This window comes from Akebia trifoliata, chromosome 11, assembly GCF_017979445.1.
Source record: "Akebia trifoliata isolate Shusen 1 chromosome 11, ASM1797944v1, whole genome shotgun sequence".
NCBI lineage: Eukaryota > Viridiplantae > Streptophyta > Magnoliopsida > Ranunculales > Lardizabalaceae > Akebia > Akebia trifoliata.
The window spans coordinates 39,999,066-40,019,371 of NC_141385.1; the positions used below are offsets into that span (position 1 = coordinate 39,999,066).

At 34.1% G+C, this 20,306-nt stretch overlaps 1 protein-coding gene across 2 annotated transcripts; it reads right to left on the reverse strand.

Annotated features, from left to right (window-relative positions):
* Window positions 1-9,632: 9,632 nt before the first annotated feature.
* On the reverse strand, window positions 9,633-19,794 carry LOC147391618 (inactive poly [ADP-ribose] polymerase RCD1-like). Of its 2 annotated transcripts, none has more exons than XM_086458307.1 (8): window positions 19,610-19,794; window positions 18,517-18,562; window positions 13,047-14,308; window positions 12,667-12,908; window positions 12,301-12,362; window positions 11,003-11,224; window positions 10,806-10,901; window positions 9,633-10,056 (listed from the first exon to the last, which is right to left on the reverse strand). In XM_086458307.1, exons 3-8 carry the CDS (start codon window positions 14,177-14,179, stop codon window positions 9,952-9,954), a joined length of 1,860 nt encoding a protein of 619 aa, XP_086314433.1. In that variant the 5' UTR covers window positions 14,180-14,308; window positions 18,517-18,562; window positions 19,610-19,794; the 3' UTR covers window positions 9,633-9,951. The 2 variants fall into 2 exon arrangements, with proteins under 2 accessions (XP_086314433.1, XP_086314432.1); XM_086458306.1 differs by having other exon boundaries at window positions 18,517-18,567.
* Between the last annotated feature and the right edge of the window lie 512 nt (window positions 19,795-20,306).

Below are 20,306 nucleotides of genomic sequence, written 5' to 3' on the forward strand. Positions count from 1 at the left end.
GAGAGGGTTAAGAAGTAAAAAATGAAAAAAAAAATATTGAAAAGATATTATTAAAAAATTTGAAGTTAAATAGGTAAAAGATGAAAACCAATAAAATAGATTAAAAGAAGAAATGTAATAAAATTAAGAGTAAAGGACATAAAGAGAGTCCTACCCTTGTTATTTAAAATTTGTGAGGTTAAGAAAAAAATAATAATAAAATAAGTTAAATAAAAGAGATGATAAAATTAGAGAAAGTGAAGAAAAAGACAAAAAAATGTGATGTAATTTTGATAGGACATTTGTCCAACTACAACCACAAAATTGTAGTTGATGGGACATTTATCCCAAATTCAAAAATACAGAATTGTAGAAACTCGATTGTGTTTTGTTATATAGAAGATGGCCAAAGGCAAATTTCATACTGTTTTAAATAAGATTGTCAACAGATAGGTATTTGATCGGATAGTGCTATATTCGAATTTGAATCTGAAAAAAATAGTGATATTCGAATTCGAATTCGAATTCAATTGGATATCACTAACCAAGATTCGAATTCAAATTTGAAAAATATATCGAATATCCGATCCGATAAATTGGATTTTACTTTGAGAGAGAAAGATAGAGGAAGTATCTACCTGGATGCTCGTCGACCAGAGAAAATGGTGGTTATGGAGCTCGTACAACCAAAACCCACCCTTACCATTGGTGGTTCTTGTGTTTTAGGTTGAGAGAGAGCCAAACATTTTTCAAGACATGAGTAAGAAGTTTTGAAATGAGCTGATTTTTTGTGAGGGTGATCTCTATGATGAAAAGATCATCCTCACAAAAAATAAGCATATTCTGAAACTTGTAACCCTAATTTACAAGTTGAAGAATTGAGGACTATATGATTTTTGTAAACCACGTTTGATAGGGTTAGAAGCTTCAAAACGGGCTGATTTTTGGTGAGGATGATCTCCTCATCATAAAGATCATCCTCACAAAAAATCAGCCAATTCCAAAACTTCTAACCCATGTTTTGAAAAAATGTTTGGCACAATGTCTAACTCTCTTTAGGACTTCCGAACGCCACCTATACATATATATATATATATATATATATAGGGGCGTTCAATGGCAAACTTTTTGGCAAAACATTTTTCAAAACATGAGTTAGACGTTTTGGAATGGACTGATTTTTGGTGAGGATGATCTCTACGGTGAGGAGATCATCATCACCAAAAATCAGCCCATTCCAAAACTTCTAACCCCATCAAAAACAGTTTACAAAAAATGGACGGTCCACGATTTTTCAGCTTGTAAACATGGGTTAGAAGTTTTGGAATGGGCTGATTTTTTGTGAGGATGATCTCCTCATCGTAGAGATCATCCACACAAAAAATCAGCCAATTCCAAAACTTCTAACTCATGTTTTGAAAAATGTTTTGCCAAAAAGTTTGTCAAAAAGTTTGCCATTGAACGCTACCCATATATATATGGGTAGCGTTCAAGGGCAAACTTTTTGGCAAAACATTTTTCAAAACATGGGTTAGAGGTTTTGGAATTGGCTGATTTTTGGTGAGGATGATCTCTATGGTGAGTAGATCATCCTCACCAAAAATCAGCCCATTCCAAAACTTCTAACCCATGTTTACCAGTTGAAAAATCGTGGACTGTCCATTTTTTGTAAACTGTTTTTGATGGGGTTAGAAGTTTTGGAATGGGCTGATTTTTGGTGATGATGATCTCCTCACTGTAGAGATCATCCTCACAAAAATCAGCCCATTCCAAAACCTCTAACTCATGTTTTGAAAAATGTTTTGCCAAAAAGTTTGCTAAAAAGTTGGCCATTGAACGCCCCCCTATATATATATATATATAGGGAAATGTTCAGCACCCTAAGTTTTACCACACACTTTAACAAACGTTTTTTGTCCTACATGGGTTAGAAGTTTTGGAATGGGCTGATTTTTGGTGAGGATGATCTCTATGATTAGAAGATCATCCTCCCCAAAAATCAGTCCATTCCGAAATGTTTAGCCCCATGTTTACAAGTTGAAAAATCGTGGACCATCCATTTTTTGTAAATCATTTTTGATGGGGTTAGAAGTTTTGGAATGAGCTGATTTTTGGTGAGGATGATCTCCTCACCATAGAGATCATCCTCACCAAAAATCAGCCCATTCCGAAACTTCTAACCCAGGTAGGACAAAACACGTTTGTTAAATTGTGTGGTAAAACTTAGGGTGCCGAACGGGACCTATATATATATATATATATATATATAGGGAAATGTTCAGCACCCTAAGTTTTACCACACACTTTAACAAACGTTTTTTTTCCTACATGGGTTAGAAGTTTTGAAATGGGCTGATTTTTGGTGAGGATGATCTCTATGATTAGAAGATCATTCTCCCCAAAAATCAGCCCATTCCGAAATGTTTAGCCCCATGTTTACACATTGAAAAATCGTGGACCGTCCATTTTTTGTAAACCATTTTTGATGGGGTTAGAAGTTTTGGAATGAGCTGATTTTTGGTGAGGATGATCTCCTCACCATAGAGATCATCCTCACCAAAAATCAGCCCATTCCAAAACTTCTAACCCATGTAAGACAAAACACGTTTGTTAAAGTGTGTGATAAAGCTTAGGGTGCTGAACGGGACCTATAATATATATATATATATATATATATAGGGTCTCGTTTAGCAACAAACATTTTGGCAAAACATGGGTTAGAGGTTATGGAATGGGCTGATTTTTGGTGAGGATGATCTCTATGATGAGGAGATCATCCTCACCAAAAATCAGCCCATTTCAAAACTTCTAACCCCATGTTTACAAGTTGAAGAATCGTGGACTGTCCATTTTTTATAAACCATTTTTTATGGGGTTAGAAGTTTTGGAATGGGCTGATTTTTGGTGATGATGATCTCCTCACCGTAGAGATCATCCTCACCAAAAATCAGCCCATTCCAAGACCTCTAACCCATGTTTTGAAAAATGTTTGTTACTGAACATTTCCCATATATATATATAGTGACAGATCATGGGACATATGTAAAAACAATGTAATAATAATAAATTTTCAAAATATGGGTTAGAAGTTTTGAATTGAGCTGATTTTTTGTCAGGATGATCTCTATGATAAGAAGATCATCTTTAAAAAAGTCAGTTTAATCTGAAATTTCTAACCCCATCAAAAGTGATTTAGAATGTGGACCATCGATTTTTTACCAATAATTTTTAAACCACTTTTGATGGACTCAGAAGTTTCAGATTGATCTGATCTTTTCTGAGGAAGATCTTTTCATCATAGAGATCATCCTCACAAAAAATTAGCTAAATCCGAAACTTCTAACCTATATTTTCAATAATCATTGTTTTTACATATGTCCCATGATCCGTCCGCTATATATATATAGGTCGCGTTCTATGTACAAACAAATCAACTCACATCTCTATAAATCGTTTGTGTCGTCGGATTAAATGCAAATCTACGATCGAAATATGTTGTAAACTTACAATCGTTACTTAAGAAATAAAATTTTAAAAATTAGAGTTGCCTCCCCGTATCTCCAACCAGCTCCTCTCTCAACTTCATCTTCTTCGTTCTTCGTTTCTCTGCATATTTGAGCGATTACAAATCTTCCTCATGAAGAAATAAACTTTGAAAATTAGTATTGCCTCCTCGTAAAAGAAATCAGCTCTTCTCTCAACTTCGTCTTCTTCTTTCTTTGTTTCTCTGCAGATTTGGGCGATTACAAATCCTCCTCGCTCATTCTGTGTTTACATATCCTCCTCTCTCAAGTTCATCTTCTTCATTTCTCTCGATAAACGACGGTCACTCACTGACCATTTGCGACAGCGACGACGGTAAGTTTTTCGTCTCCACTCTTCTCCTATGCAAGTTCAGAAATAGTTCGATAAAAAAAAAAACCAACCTGATAGCTGATTTCTTGCCACTGGATTGAGCATTTCTTTTCGAGGGCTTGAAACCCTTGCATCATGTGACTAGGATTCTAGTCTATGATGAAACTTGTTGAGATCCAATGACTGGAAATATTGAACCAAGGCAATTTTAGGTGTGTTAGTCCACCAAAGGTGCACAGAAAGTTAAAACATTAAAAAACAACCATCAACGATAAGATTTTATTAGAATATTGAAAATTATTGTTTGTTTGAACAGCAATTGTTCGACGATTTACCTCTTTGAAGTGAAATTACACTAAACACCACAACTTTTACTTCCTACAACCCAAAAGGATCTTATAATGGCAGTTGGATCCGAGAAAGAATCGAAACTACAAAATTTTGTTGATTTTTGTTGTTTCTTCATGCATAAGAATTTCCTTAGTTATTTCGCCAATAATAGTTTACATATTATATTAGATCAAATCTTACCATACCTTTTTTGTTTCTTCACATGTAAAAACATTCCTTAGTTGTTTCACCAATAAAATTTGAAGTATTATATTGAAGTAGATTTTACCATATACAAGCAATACTACAGACCCACTCCCACCTACGCAAGAAATCTTCGAGAAAGAACTCCTTAAATTCTTTAAAAAATTTATCCCTTAAATACAAAAAACCCATAATTGGAATGATTATATCTTGCAAAGATTGCTTTAGTGTTTAGTGTTTAGTAGTTCTCTTTATTGGAATCTTTTAGTAGTTGCTTATACGCTTATGTCAACTTTTTGGGCTTTGTGAGAATTGATTTCTAAGAATGTATGTAAAATCAAATGTACACATATGTAAGTATCAATGTTGAATTTCAATCAATTGGACTTTGGTACCAAGTGTCAAAACAAATTGACCCCACTTACCCGACACTCTGCATGTTCTTATACTTTACCAATTCAGATTACTTTAGTTTATGTTTGATATGAAATATAGAAAGAATGAATTTAAAGTGATTTTCTTGTTTCTATAGGAAAAAAAACAAATCATAGTGTTTTCATAAATATGGTTTTCAATTAGATTTTTGAAGGAGAAGAATATGATTCGACAAATTATGTTTGGAAATTTAGAGGTTATCAACAAAATATGATTGTTGTATGTAGACAACAGTTATTATGGAGGATGTATGAGCAATTTGGTATTTGCAATGGTTAAGATCTTGTATATTTGGTGATAATACTAATGTATCATATAGCCATATGTGAAATTGACAGCAATTGACATGTCCAAACCAAGCTAGGAACACCTGAAAACAGCATGTTGAATTCTTGATGTATTTGAATATTTCTCACATGGGTCTTTGAAGGAAACATTTTTACTCTTTTTATACTTACATGGGTCTCTCAAATTTTCCACTATTTTGATGTTTCTCTAACTCTTCTAATGGAAACAGTTTATGATATGTCAGTGCCTATTCATTATGAAAGAGGTCCTAATTCATTATCTTGGGACTGGATACTGTGTTTCTTTTTATTGGAATGAATGTTCTTTCATTGAATTGAATTTCATGTGACAAACTCCATACAATGCCCTTGGGAAAGGGTTCCAACCTAACGTTGTCAAGACTCGATTAAGTTTGGTTAGTTGAATCCGAAGTATAATATTTGATAGGATTCTCTAGTTTCATTGAATCCTTACACACCCACCCATTGCACCTTGCCCCTTTTACTACTCATTTTATGATCCATTGATTTGGAATTTGAATTCAAGTTGCAATAAAAAATCAACAACAGGACTTGTGGTAGTTCTACCGTTGAACTGGATGGAATTGCATAACAACCAAATTCACAAAGATTTCCCATGTTACTAAGTCACATAATAACCGTGTTAAATCCCAATCAGATCTATAAGAGTGGCCTTAAGAACAACTAGTTCTTTCCTGATTGGATTAAAAGAAATTATGATTATTTTGAATTCCTTATCTCGAAAATGAGGACTAATTTTAAATATACAAAAGCGAGTGTATGCCAAATAATTTCAAATAATGCATACTCAATATTTTACTAATCCTACGTATTTAGTGACCCTTTACTATACATTCTTGGTCTCAAGCCCAGATAGGTGTAATACTAGTGATATTACAAGATTCCTTATATCGGTCCATACAGAAAATACAAATTACTAAAATTACAAATGTCTATTCTAATCCTCAATTTCTAATATATCTAATTTTTCTTTCAAATTATTACAAAGATTTATAATATTGTCACAAAGGTCTTTGATCTTCTTTTTTTTTTTTTCCTTTGTAATTTCTTCACTTGCCACTATGTTTGTTAATGCATTAGTCTTCAACTCCTCATCCCACATGAAAAAATTGCAACCATTTTTTTCTGATTGAAAAAGAATTCACATAAGATATAATTTGATAAAAAAATTCACTTTAAACTACATGTTGATTCAGTATAAGTAAAAAAATTAACTTACAGTTAATTTAGGATAACAATAAAAAAAATTTCTTTTATTATCACTTTTGTTTGATGTGGTAGTTATTAATTTGTAAGGTCCATACCCACATTTACACTATTTTGGTTTATCCATCCAAATCCAATATCCACAATCATTATCATTTTCAACCTAAAAGAGACAAACAAAAGAATTCATAAAATTTTCAATAATTTATTACCAAAATGTATGTTAAATAATTAAAGTTTACCGCATTTGGACATTTAAGATAATAACGATTAAGATTTCTTGAAGTTCCATAAATGAATACTTGACAAATTCCTTTACCATAAGCTCATAGAATTTTTTATTTCCATTGATATCCCAAACACTTAAGAAGATAATATGAAAAAAAGAAAAGAGATTGAGAGTTGGATAAGCATAATAAAACACTAACCAATATGAAAATTTTAAATTAAATATTACAACTACTGAAGCAAAGGTATAGCCACCCCACCCCAAAAATATAAATCTAACAAAGCAACAAAAGTAATAAGTAAAAGTTGGGGTGCCAATAGCAGCTTCCAAATATAATAGTGTAAATCGAAAGAATGCAACACGCCTAATGGACTATAATAGAATCAAAGCATTCAACAAATTTCAATATTAAAACTGTTATACTAAGATCAACCAAAAAAGCCCAAGGTGTTATACAGATTAAACAAGTCAATAAAAATGAAAATTTACAAGTAATGAGTGAATTAATTTCAAGGTAACCCTGCAATAAACAAGATATTTTTAAATTAATAAATACATAAAACTCAGAATATGAAATTAAAAAAAAAAAAATTACTTTCAGGGCGTGATTTCTTACCTTTGAGAGAGATCGAATTTAGTGGTCAATCGAGAGAGTGAGAGACTGGAATTGAATTAATATTTAATACCAGAATTGAAATGTGATTCGTAATTCAAAGAGACTGGAATTGAATTAATATGAATTAATATTTAATACCAGAGATTATATATATATATTTTTACTAATAATCTTAGTTAAATTTGAAGTGTAATTTGAGTAAAATTAAGAATAAAACAGAAAGAAAACCCTAATTAAATCGCATAAGAGATGAGGGTTTGTCAAGATGAAAAATTTCTTACCAGTAGATAAACGAAGAAGACGAAGTTGAGAAAGGAGGGTTTGAACGAGATGAAAATTTTCTTAGCAACAGCGGAACGAAGAAGACGAAGTTCTGTCGAACTGTAGTTGCCCAAATCGAGTTGTAGAGAAACGAAGAAGACGATACGACTTCAAAAATCTATCGTTCAAATCGAGTTGTAGAGAAAACGAAGAAGACAAAGTCTTTTACGAGCTGTAGTCGTCCAAATCGAGCTGTAGAGAAACGAAAAAGACAATTGGAGATACAGGGAGTTACCGTCTACTGTCGAGAGAGAAGGAATTCGAGTTAAGAGAGATGAGGAAGTTGTAGTCGTCTTCTTCGTTTCCACCAGAGATAAGAAAGAAGATGAAGAGAACAAACGGGGAGGTAGAAATAAATTTGCAAATTTTATTACTTTAAGAATTGATTGTAAGTTTGCAACAAATTTCAACCGTAGATCTATTTAATCTGACAGCACAGACGAATTGTGGAGATATAAATTTAAAAGAGTCTACACAGAACGCAACCCCATATATATTTCGGAGGCCCTAGAGAGTGTCAAAACATTTTTTTAAAATAGGGATTAGAGGTTTCATAATGGGCTGATTTTTTGTGAGGATCATCTCTTTACCTCACCAAAACTCAACTCATTCTGAAACTTCTAAGCCTAGTTTACAAGTTGAAGTACCATGGACCATCCGATTTTTATAAATCACTTTTGATGAGGTTAGAGGTTTCGAAATGGGCTGATTTTTAATGAGGATGATCTCCTCATCATAGAGATCATCCTCATAAAAAATCAGCCCATTCTGAAACCTCTAACCCATACATTAAAAAATGTTTGGCACAATGTTTAACTCTCTTTAGGGCCTCTAAACGCCACTCTATATATATAACATATGTAAAAACAATGATTTTTCAAAATATAGGTTAGAAGTTTTAGATTGAACTGATTTTTTGTAAAGATGATTTCTATGATGAAAAAATCATCCTCATAAAAAATCTCAGTTCAATTTAACACTTATAAGTCCATCAAAAGTGATTTACAAATTATCAGTAAAAAATCGACGATTCACTCTAAATCACTTTTGACAGGGTTAAAAATTTCAAATTGGACTGATTTTTTTTTAGAACGATCTTCTCATCATAAAGATCATCCTCACAAAAAACCAACTCAATCCAAAAGCTCTAACCAATATTTTAAAATTTTATTATTATTATGTTATTTTTACATATGTCCCATTATCCATATCCATATCTATATATATATATATATATATATATATAGATAAGTTTTATTGCGTAACATGAATACATAACATATATAAATTGGAATGGATATTTTCAAATTGGATTTCGCGACATCCAAATTCTTATCCAAAACTCATTCGAATCTTAAAATCACATCCGAATTCAAATTCAATGGAATTTAAATTTGAATTTTCGAATATCCATTAGCAGGCCTAGTTTAAAACCTATCCAAGACCAAGTTAACTATGCGAGTCTGCCATCCTTGTCACGATAGCATTCGAGCAAAGATAGTCAATGTGAGTTGGCCACAAAAATTGGCCTGTTTGGCTCAAGATTTTAAATTTTGATTGTGGTTTCAGAAATCGACCAAGTCTAAAGATGGCTCACTTGAATCATCTTCATATCTTTTGTGAACAATATAAGATTCGTGGACGAGAACAGACTGTGAACTAGAAGACGGAAATTCCTCTCGAAATTCCATCTCAAACCTCATGTTAAAAACAGAGGGGGAAAGGGAAGATAAATAGCAATAAAGTCGTCTTATGTTGATCTCGGATAAGTATGTTGAAGGTTGTTGCATCATATAACATGCAAATTCATGCATGGAGATGCCATAGATATCGAAGCATCTCAGCTATTCATAAAAAATTAAGCAGTGTTGCCCATTCGATCAATGACGATGAATGAGTAACACTGAAGACCGATTTATCCTTAAATTTCAAGACTTGGGACACATGGGTCTTTCAAACCAGGAAAGAAAAAGGTCTCAGAAGCCTGGGATTGGCGTTGGGAGCACTTAAAACCATAGGAAAAACATTACTATTAATCACTGGAAGCTGACCCATAAAACTAAGCCTACCAAACACAAACACAAACACATGCCCTGATGAAAGAAGAAATAAAGAAAATCAACACAGCTTTACAAACTGCAGATAGTAAATGTCATTAATTAACCGAAAAATTAAAATTAAAATCAAGTACCATTGGTCTAAAATCTGATATCTAAGATGCAAGACTGAAAAAGTTATTAAAAGCAAGTACTCATGTTCTAAAATATATGATATAGCTAAAATGCAAGACCCAAAGTTATTCACAACCTCACGTCGAAGCATTTGCCACAAAGACTTCACAAAGAAAGCAGCAGACGACAGCAAACGAACCTATGTTGTCATTTTTTATGGTAGAAGTGCAGAATGTTGTCGGTAGTAAAGGAGATTCAATCTGTATGGAATAAGGACTATTTCGAAGGTTCTTCACCTTGTTTGGATATTGCTCCTGATTTGGATGGTTCTCGAACTTGTTTCAGTATTGCTCCTGATTCACAGCCTGGTCGAGGACGGTACTGCAAATACAGAGAGATAAAATTACTCGAAAAGAACTGAATGAATGAAGGAAGCTTCTCAAATAGCAGATTTTGAAATAAAAAGAGAAATCCCAGTTCTGACTAATATAGACAACAATTACGATTAATGGTGCTCAGGTAGAGCATGGACCGAGTTCTCAGATTATCCAATTTAGCCCAAAAGCCCGAACTCCAAATTTTACCATACGTAATGTTCAAGACTCAACTAACTAGGCCCAGCATGATGAACCACATGGAGAACTCTCATCAAATCGGATCTCATGGCACCAATGAAACTAAGTTTATTAGGCTTGCATGGGTGCACCCATCCCCATGTGTGACGGACAATATTACCCAATGTACTCTGACAAAGGCTCACAAGTGCATATGTTTTTTCGATAAGTTGACAAAAGGCATGTCTCGCGAAATCAAAGACCCATTTTCCAAAAGACCTAAATTTATATCATCCTCGTGTCTCAAAGTTGAGAGATTGAAACCAAAAGGAAGAAAAATGAAGAGAAAGATTGGGACGAAGTCTCCCATGATCCCATGTGGTATATCCACCAAACCACATGGAACACTCAGATTTAATTTAACCTTTATTTAGAAAAAAAAAATATTTAAATAATGTTTCACCACACAAGATATGCTATAATAAAGAACCAGGTCTGTCCATTAGACATTCATTAATTGCCGCAAACCAAGTAAGAAAGATCAACCTAGATAGATTAGAATCACATACACCTTACCTTGCCTTGAAGACCAATAATTGTAGATCTCAGTAGAGCATCCCCGACAATACCTCTCATGGATCTGACAAGCTCATCGCGACAGATCTCTTTCCTCTGATTAATAACCAGATAGATATGAAAACAAAAATATCAGAAACCCTAAGCAAAAGAATGGGAGAGAAAAGGAAATAGTGATTCTGCAATTAAAGCCATACCCTGAATTGGTCATAATGAAGATACAGCATTTTCATATTTTCAGAAGGTACTTTCTCTGTGATAGCAGCAAACAGCATATGAAAAGGCATCCAAGGTGATTTGGGTATCTTCGGAACGTTTGCATCTTTTGACTTGGCATTCTCTGGAACACTTGCACTGAGGGACATGTCCTTTCCCAGAGCTATCTTCACTAAATCTGGAGAAGGATGATAGTCTCCCACCTACGAAATAAAAGGTTGTAGTTGTAAAATATAAATAATGAAACAAAAAATATCAATACGTCCAAGAATATGATGTAAGGGTCACCTCAGTTAAATTGGTAAAACTATGTTAAAAAGGAATTTTTTGGGGAGAAATACCAATCCCAGAAGAACAAAATAAAACAATTTACCTCCCATTCTTTCACATGCATGTCATACATGCAAAGGAAACAAATATTGAAGTGTGGGTTCTCTTGACATGTGGAAGCATAACCAACCAGGGAACGCTATCCATACATGGTAGGGTGGGCACACATCATATTCTCCAGGACAGACACTGTCTAAGCCCATCCTCCCATGTAAGGATGGATGGTGCCCCCTAATTTGTGATGCTCAAAAACTAGAGAAAACCCACAATACAAATTTGTTATCGGTGATCTGAGGTATCCAATATATAGAGGCATGGGAAAATATTCAGAGACCCCGCCACCAAAAATGCCATATGTCACTCACTTTAGGTCCATTGGCCCCATGAATGTTTAGTGCACCCTCCAGTTGACCTACAATTCAGCTGTTGTTGACTCGAGTATGTTCCATCACATTAAGTGCGCAAATCCACTAAGAGGAGGGGCCAAATTTTTATGAGGTCAGTTGGCCCAAAAGTGTGACACAAGGCAGTTTTGGGTAGTGTGTCATTAAATATTCAATGACCACAGGTCATGGCATCACTGTGATACTCAATATCTATCACATTCCAAAGAATATGATAAATTGACAGATTAGAATCACAAATCAAGTCAATCTCTGGCCAACAGCCAAGGTAGGATTACTCAATATCCCAACATGTGAGCCTTGTATGCCAGACGGTAAGAAGGCAGTCCAGTCCTCCTTTAAACCTGGATTGAGTATTTTCCCTCATAAGAGACCAAATTTGTACACTTCATTTTGTCATGAAACCCAACAACACCAATTCCAACCATGGGATAGAGCCAAGTTATGCATTTCGACAGAGCTCTTCAAACCCCTTCATCAAAAGACTAAAATCAAGAAGACACACAGTGGAAATAAAACAATTCTTTAGTACAGAAGAGACTTACCGAATCAATGGAATTCGTGACCCCAGACACGTCAATTTTGCTCTCATTTGGAACCAGACACCCTGTAGGAACATTAGTGCTAAAACCAAAATCTAAAAATGAACTAGTAAAATAATATCTAGAATAATAGCCTGACATCCTATACAGAAGGCATGGCCCACCAACTCATTAACACGGATACCTTATGGCTTTTAGCAGTTAATACCTTCCACTTATTCTCCAGTCGGCCTAAAATTTTAGTCCATTAGCCATCCAAGACAAGACTAACGGAATTGAATCATCCAGATTAAAGAGTTGGTGGGTCACATGTATAATTATAGGCTTCGTTCAATAATCAAACTAACTGTAATACTGTAAATATATCACCTTTTTCATTTGGAGACATCTTGAAACTGACTACATATTCTGGATAGATGTGTGTGTTCATGTTTGAATTCCATATTACATAATGCTTTGGATTTTGAAGATCATCGACCCCACTGTCAAAGTTTTCGCTGCTAGGATGAAACTGTTCAGATCCCTGGCTAACGAGCTCCATATTTCCCATAATAACCCGGCACAACACCATATGTCGTACACCATTTTCGTCAACATCACAGTAACTTGCACTGTAGAAAGAACAGAAAGTGAATACTTCATGGAAATTTTTTAAAGTTCTTCTAATACTAACGCATATAAAGGCCATTGTAATAGGGCAGTAGCAACTTTCACAAACAATTCTGTACACTAAATAAGAGAATGCGCACCTGATATGGGAGCAGTTCTCTGATGTAAGATGAATACCAATGCCATACATGGGCTTCCTCTTATGCATGACATCAATCCCTAGCCCATGTGTCAAGATCCAAGATACTGATTCTTTGGAAGAAGCATGCCAAGCATATCGAACATTCGCATTGCCACGATATTTTTTGATGATCTCAACCTGCTTTTGGAAGAGCTCCAATCGGGCTTGTGCCAAATAACTTGAACTGTGATTAATCTCAAGTATGTTAGTAGCACAGTTGGATGAACCCATACTCGTCAGGAACAATTGTCGCACAGCATCAGAGTTCAGATTTCCATTCATAGGCTCAAATGTAGGGTTTTGTAGAGGAAATGGAGCATTAAATTGCCCATTTTCTCCGGTAGCCTCCCTCATTTCAAAATCTGGATCACTGCTTGCACTCTGTCCCGACCTGTAATGGTTTCCAGCACGATTGTTATCAATTTTAAGCCGCTTAACATAGGTGTTCGATTCTTCACAAGATTCTTCCAACTTTGAGCTGTCATCTCCAGCTATGTCAATCTCCAGTTGTAACTTAATTTCCCCAGTCCCATTTGGCTCGAAAAATAGAATATTCTGGTCCTTCCCAACCCCGGATTGAAAGCGCCCATGTGATTCATCAGCATCAGAGTATGATTCAGGAAAGAAACACCTACCCGCATCATCAATCCAAGCAATAGGTCGTTCTAAACCCGTCATGAAATCAATTTGAGTCATGTGAAGAAAGTCCAGTAACAACAAGCGTCCTTTAACTTCCACTTCAATGGCCGCCTTCTTTAACCTAAAATCTTCTCTAACCAAACCAATGAAACCCTCCGGAAAATCAGTCCATTCCCCATCCTGATAAAACATTATACGCTGAGGCAATCCACTCTTCATAAAATTCGAATAGTTCCTTAGCAAAGATTTCTTGACATGAGAACCACGGTTGTTATTGGATCTGTCGGATCTCATCCTGGTAAGCTTTTTAGGCCGCAATTCTACTACAGACCGTTGTACCACCGGGTGAGCAGCTCCAGGAAAATATGGCACAGATTGGGTGGCCCGCTTTCTCTTCAGATCAACCACAATTTTTCGGCCATTATCCAATACCTTTGCGCTCTTCACTTCCATTGTTATCAGCAAAATCAATTCCTATGCACAGATTTGACTCCACACACTCCAAGTATAACAGTTATATACAACTCCTATCCTAGTTACGTCTAAAAGAAATATGTGAACGAAGATAATGCATATGCCCCCCTGAAAATGTTAGTAGTCATATAAGATATTAACACACACACTTCTTTCATAAAACAAATAACCAAAAAAAATAATAATATTATAATACAGAAAATTTACATCTAAGATGATAGGCAGCAACTATGTTTACAAATGGATGATCAGAACAATGCCACACATGCAAGAGTTTGATGGATCACACACAAAGAAATGTTTCATTCACTCACAAGACTAAGAAATAATTGACGGTCATCAACAGTGGATCCATCAAAACAGTCTGGCTCGTTATCTCAACAATAACCCAAGAGGGACCCATGAAATGGCAAATCCCAAACCTTTCATGAATGCCACACATTTTTATTTTTCACTTATCAATGATAAACCTACATTTATCCATTATAAAATTTGCATCTATTCAACAACAACACGGGAACCGGGAACAACACGAGCAATTACGCACTGTGCACTCAAGTGAGAGGTGTATCAGAATATAATTGTAAAACAGAAATGAAAATAAAAGTCAACGCTCATTTGGTTAGAAAAGAAAAGAAATTGCGTATTTCAAAGCACAAATAAAATGTATAGGAAATATTATATATGAGAAGTGGGGAAAAAAAGGAAAGAAAGAAACTTGCTCCAAGGTCAAGCATAAACACACAGCATAATCCATGAAAATTTCAAAAAAGAACTCCAGAGCTAAACTGAAAAAATTCAACAGCAATAACCATCATAGTAATAAATAAAAATAACTCTGAATCACCAAACAACCAAAAAAATTAAAAAATTAAAATTTGCCAGGTTGGATTTATACTTCAGGACAAAAAGTATAAGAAGATCAGTTCAAGGGCCTGTATGATGAATAAAAAAGCTAACATTTGCTCAAAATCCCCTCTCAAAGAAATGAATATTTAAGATGTGCATGGAAAAGTTGCAGAATATCATTTGAGTGCATTGAAGAAATAGCTTAATTAATAAATTGATGTCATTAAAAGAATCCTTGGTGTGTTTATATAGAAAACTTCAAGAGCCAAAAATAGAAGAAACATCATACCAAACATTGACTTTCCTAGTTTAGAAAACGATAACCGACAGTACAAACCATTCAAAAATCTTTCTTAATCTCTACCACAATCTGTCATGCAACACAACTTATCATTTATGAAGAAATACACCCATAGTCACCAGGTCAGAGTCGGGAATTAGTCAGCAAGGGAAAAACTCGCAAAATTCCAAAAAAGGCAAAATTGTGATAGGATTAGGGTCGTGTTATTGTATCTAAATATAAGGGGTACTCTAGAAATACCCACTGTTAAATTGGTGATATTAGGTTTACCCCTTTCAAAATGCAAGATTAAGTTTACCCCCCTTGGCCTAGGTCCATTGTTGCATTTTATTGATGATTTAAGGGTGAAATTTGGTCTTTTTCAAAATATTCTTCAAATACTTAAACTACAAAATCAAAATTAGGAAAAAAAAATTGAAAAATTCACTGTTAAGTCATCAAGAAAAGCAAAGTTGACTCATGGCCAAGGGGGGTAAGCCTAATCTTGCATTTTGCAAGGGGGTAAACCTATTATCACCAATTTAACAGGGGTTGTTTCTAAAATACCCAAATTCATGTGTGTATATATATATCCTTGCATTCAAGGTTCAGTACAAAATGCAAGGTTTAATATCATCCATGCATCAGCACAAAAGTAATCAAAGGTCAAACAACACATTCAAGGTTCATATTCAAAATATAAAAAGATAACATGAATCCAAGTTTGGACTCATCAATTGATAAAAAAATCATGAAATTCAATGGCATCCTCATTCTTTGATGTTTCACCCGTAAAAAAGTCACCATCATCTTCATCAATGTCATTTCCTGGTACTAGTGCATCATCTAGGACTGTATATGGGAAGACTGAGATTCTATCAAGACTGATATATCCTAGATTACTAAAATAATCTCGAAATACTCCTTTCATTTTTCCTGATTCATTTGTGAAGTTGGCGATTAGTCACGAAGTTTCTAAATATCGCAACATTTAAAAAGTAGCAATTGAAATATAATTTAGTCATTGAAGGGAAAAATCACGATTTAATCACTGCTTTCTCAATTAGTCACCAAAATTGACAACTTTGGATACAACCTAATATGATTCAATGTATAGCATGCATCCTATTATATTTCATCATAAACTCAATTAACCACCCACAATTGCATGGTCATTTGAAATAGGAGCATGCAACTCGTTAAATGGAATATCTACCCTTGATCTCATCATGTAAGTTATTGATGGATGGCCAAAAGCATCCAATCGTGTTCGTAGATGGTCACCACCTAATTGTGAAGTCTATCACTGTCGCATCGTACTCTTTTTTTTAGTATGTCGAAGTCGATGGCCTACTAGATCTGGTTTGTCAGGATCTCCCTCAGATGCATATAAAGTACAAACATGCAGCTTGAATAATTTTTTAAAAAAAACCATCGTTGGATAGATTTAGAAAATAGAAATTATCAAGAAGATTTTTTGTGCTTTTTTTTTATAATTAAAAATAGAAAAATAGAAATTTTGCAATTATTATAATAATTTTTTAAAATACTTTTTGTAGTATTTTTTATCTTTAATAATTTGATTATAATTTATTATATTTTCAGGTTTAACAAGTTTTGTAAGAATGCATAAACTCACAAAAATTAGAAAATCATAAAATCTTGCTTCTCGAATGTTGCAAAAATCCTTCAATCTTTTTTCTTGAGCTTGATGCAGATAATTTAAGGAGTGGATATTGTAGAGAATATAGTTAGATTGTTAATAAAAAAATAAACTTGGAAGAGAGCTAAAATGTGAGAGTAGAATTAAGTTAAAATGAAAACAGAAATTGTTTACAGCATTGTAGAAATGGGAGGTGATAATGGGATATTTACAAGATAAATTAAATTAATTTTGTTTTAAAAGGATAAAATTTTAACCATTGGTCAAATATGTAAAGTCATACTTGCCTTCGCATAAATGCAATGCAATTATATGCCTAGAAATAGCACGTGCATATGCGGTCGCATTTGACAACATATGAGAGCTAGGTTTGAGGAGGACACCAGAGAGTCTGACCAAGCTTAGATTTTGGAACCAAGTTGAAGAAATAACTTTTATTGATAAGTTGATGTATTTACAAGAATCCTCAGTGAGTTTATATAGAAAATTATACCTTGACTTTCCTTGTTAAGAATATATTAATTAATAATACTAAACTTCTAAATATCTTTCCTAATATCTACCAAGACCGAACATACATCACAATTTTTCATGTGATGAGATACACCTAAATGATTCAAAGCATCTCACGTACAATATTATATTGCATCATATACTCTATTAAAGTGCGAGACCCGACATTTCGATGGCAATATATTATAAGCAACACACATAACAAAACTCACAACTTGCACTGGCTAAAGCAAGTAGAGATTAATACCACAAAGATAATCACATACCAATCTTGCAAGCATCGTAGCATAAATCTATATCTCAGCCCAAAAAGTTGGTAGAGTTAACAATTCCACAACTGTATTAGATCAAACATACTGAAATGCATCAATAATTGAAGTCGGCTAGGGCTAATTTTTTGGAAGTAGCAATAGTATATTCTTTCTTTAAAATTCAATAATCCAAATTCTCCCAAGAAATAAGGAAGGTAAATGTGCAATAAAAGCCTTTGTTCTGGTCATTCTAAGCAGGTAAGAAGAGTGCCAAATGGCACATCATGCAAATGTGTCTCAGGCTTTAAACTAGAAGGTCAAGTAAATTCATTCTTCTGTGATATATGCAAGGTGCTCATCGCATCGTAGTGCATGTCATTTCACAAATTAACATATTGGACAAGACTTATTTCTAGTTCATTACGCCATGCAAAATCAAAAGTTCAGAACAGCAGTAAAACCCATCATCACTCAAGGCATTGCTCTACCAAAATAAATAGGGTACAAAAAAACAACACTCGAGGCATGCAGGATTGCTGAACGACCTCGACTAGCCAGCCACGGCTGAGACGGCCACTCTCAACCCCGAGTTGTGGGTGATACTCTACCCAAAAGGGAATTGTTGGAGAAAGATTAAATTTTACACATGAGAAAAAAGAATAATAATTGGCTTCTCCAGTTGTTATTATTGCAAAGTCTCATCAAGTTATTGTTCTCAAGCATATTTTTTTCCATAAAAGCCACATGCAGAGAAACATACCAAAGCCTGCAATTAGTGGACATTTTGTACAAGTATCTCTCCTTCCCTGGACTACAAACAAATCATGAAGAAAAAAAAATCTTTTTAGTCTACAAATCATAAATTTTTCACATAATTGTAATTATGACAGATGAATGAAAAACCAACACAAAAAATCAAAACGAGAAATTGCCAAATAGCCTAACAGGGAAAAAAAAACAGATTCGATCACATAGTCTTTTTTTCATCAGATACAGTAGTTCCCAAAAAAAAACTCTGACGTTTGATCCTTTTTAATTACAGCGACCATCCAAGATTGAATTATTGGATGGTTAGGATAACCAATAGCTGTGATTTAGGGGATATGGCCCAAAAAAAGAGAGGTACTTCCAAGCTTAAAAAGGATGGATCATAACAGTTCAACAACAATTCATTGACTATGCGACTTGCAGCTTTGCTTTTTTAATCCTAGAAAAGTCGAATTTTTACTGCAAAATAATTGGAAGAAAAAAATGATCAATAATTCTCACAAACTTTGATGAAAGATTAAAATCCAAAACAATTAGATCTCAACAATCATTCAATGGTTCATTAGCTAGCAAATTCGATGGACCAAAGAAGAAGAAAATTTGATTCTTGAAACTAGAAGCCAAATAAAACGGAATTATCCAGATCTGATTCTCAAACACTTAAAAATAACAAAAGCATCGAAACCAACAAATCGAAACCCTAAAACAGAAAAACATAATCAAAACTATATTAAATTGCAAAAAAGCGATAAATCAACTAAAATACAACAAAAAGCCACATCCTTTGAACCTTTAAGAGCTTGAAAACTGCGACTCTCGCAAAAATGGGCAGTACATAGAAGGGAATTATACCAGATTTAATTTCCAAAACACTTGAACAATAACATAAAAATTGAAACCAACTCCGATCGATTCAAATCAAGAACTTAAGAACGATGAAGAAAAACGAAAAAAAAATATAAAAAGTCAGAAACCCTAAATCACAGAAACATAATCAAAAACCTATAAAAATAATAATTCTATAAAAATTGCAGAAAAAACAGATAAATCAACTAACAAAATCAACAAAAAAAACGAAAATTTACCTTATCATAGACTTGAAAACTGAGAAAATTAGTTTTCGATTTTCATGAAAGAATGGCCTACGAAACCTTTCTCTCGCGAAAACAAGGAACAGTGAATGGGCGTTTGACGCCGTTAAAAAGAAAACTGACGGACGCAAGTCGGCTAATGTGGACTCCGCGTCGTTACTTGCGCGAAAAGAAAGACTAGTCTAGCAAAAATCATTAATATTTCCACCGTTATAAATCGAACGTTCCAGATTTGTCTTCGCTGAATTTAGATCATGTACTTCCGAGAGTTTATTATCTTATATAACTTCGATCTTATTTCAATCCATGTGGTAAATCACCAAACTTTATCAGTTCCAATTCACTTGTATGTGGAATTTTGGACTGAGATAGCACTACTTGATGAAGATAATCCACGTGGCGTGTAAAAAAAGAGAAAGATGTTTAGCTATTTTACTCCCATAACTACAAGATCTAAATTTTGTATTTTGAATCACGGTCACGCGTCTCTGTTTAATTAAAGTGGACTTTTCTAATCTCCAACGATGTTTAACGCATTGCGTCTAACAAATGCATGAAAAGAAAGCATAGCTTTTCTAGGGATTAGTGTTTAATTTAAAGATTATCATTCTCAAATCTATATCGGACGCTGGACACTATGCATCAAACGTCGTTGGAGAATATATTTCCTTACTAAAAACCAGACCAATTA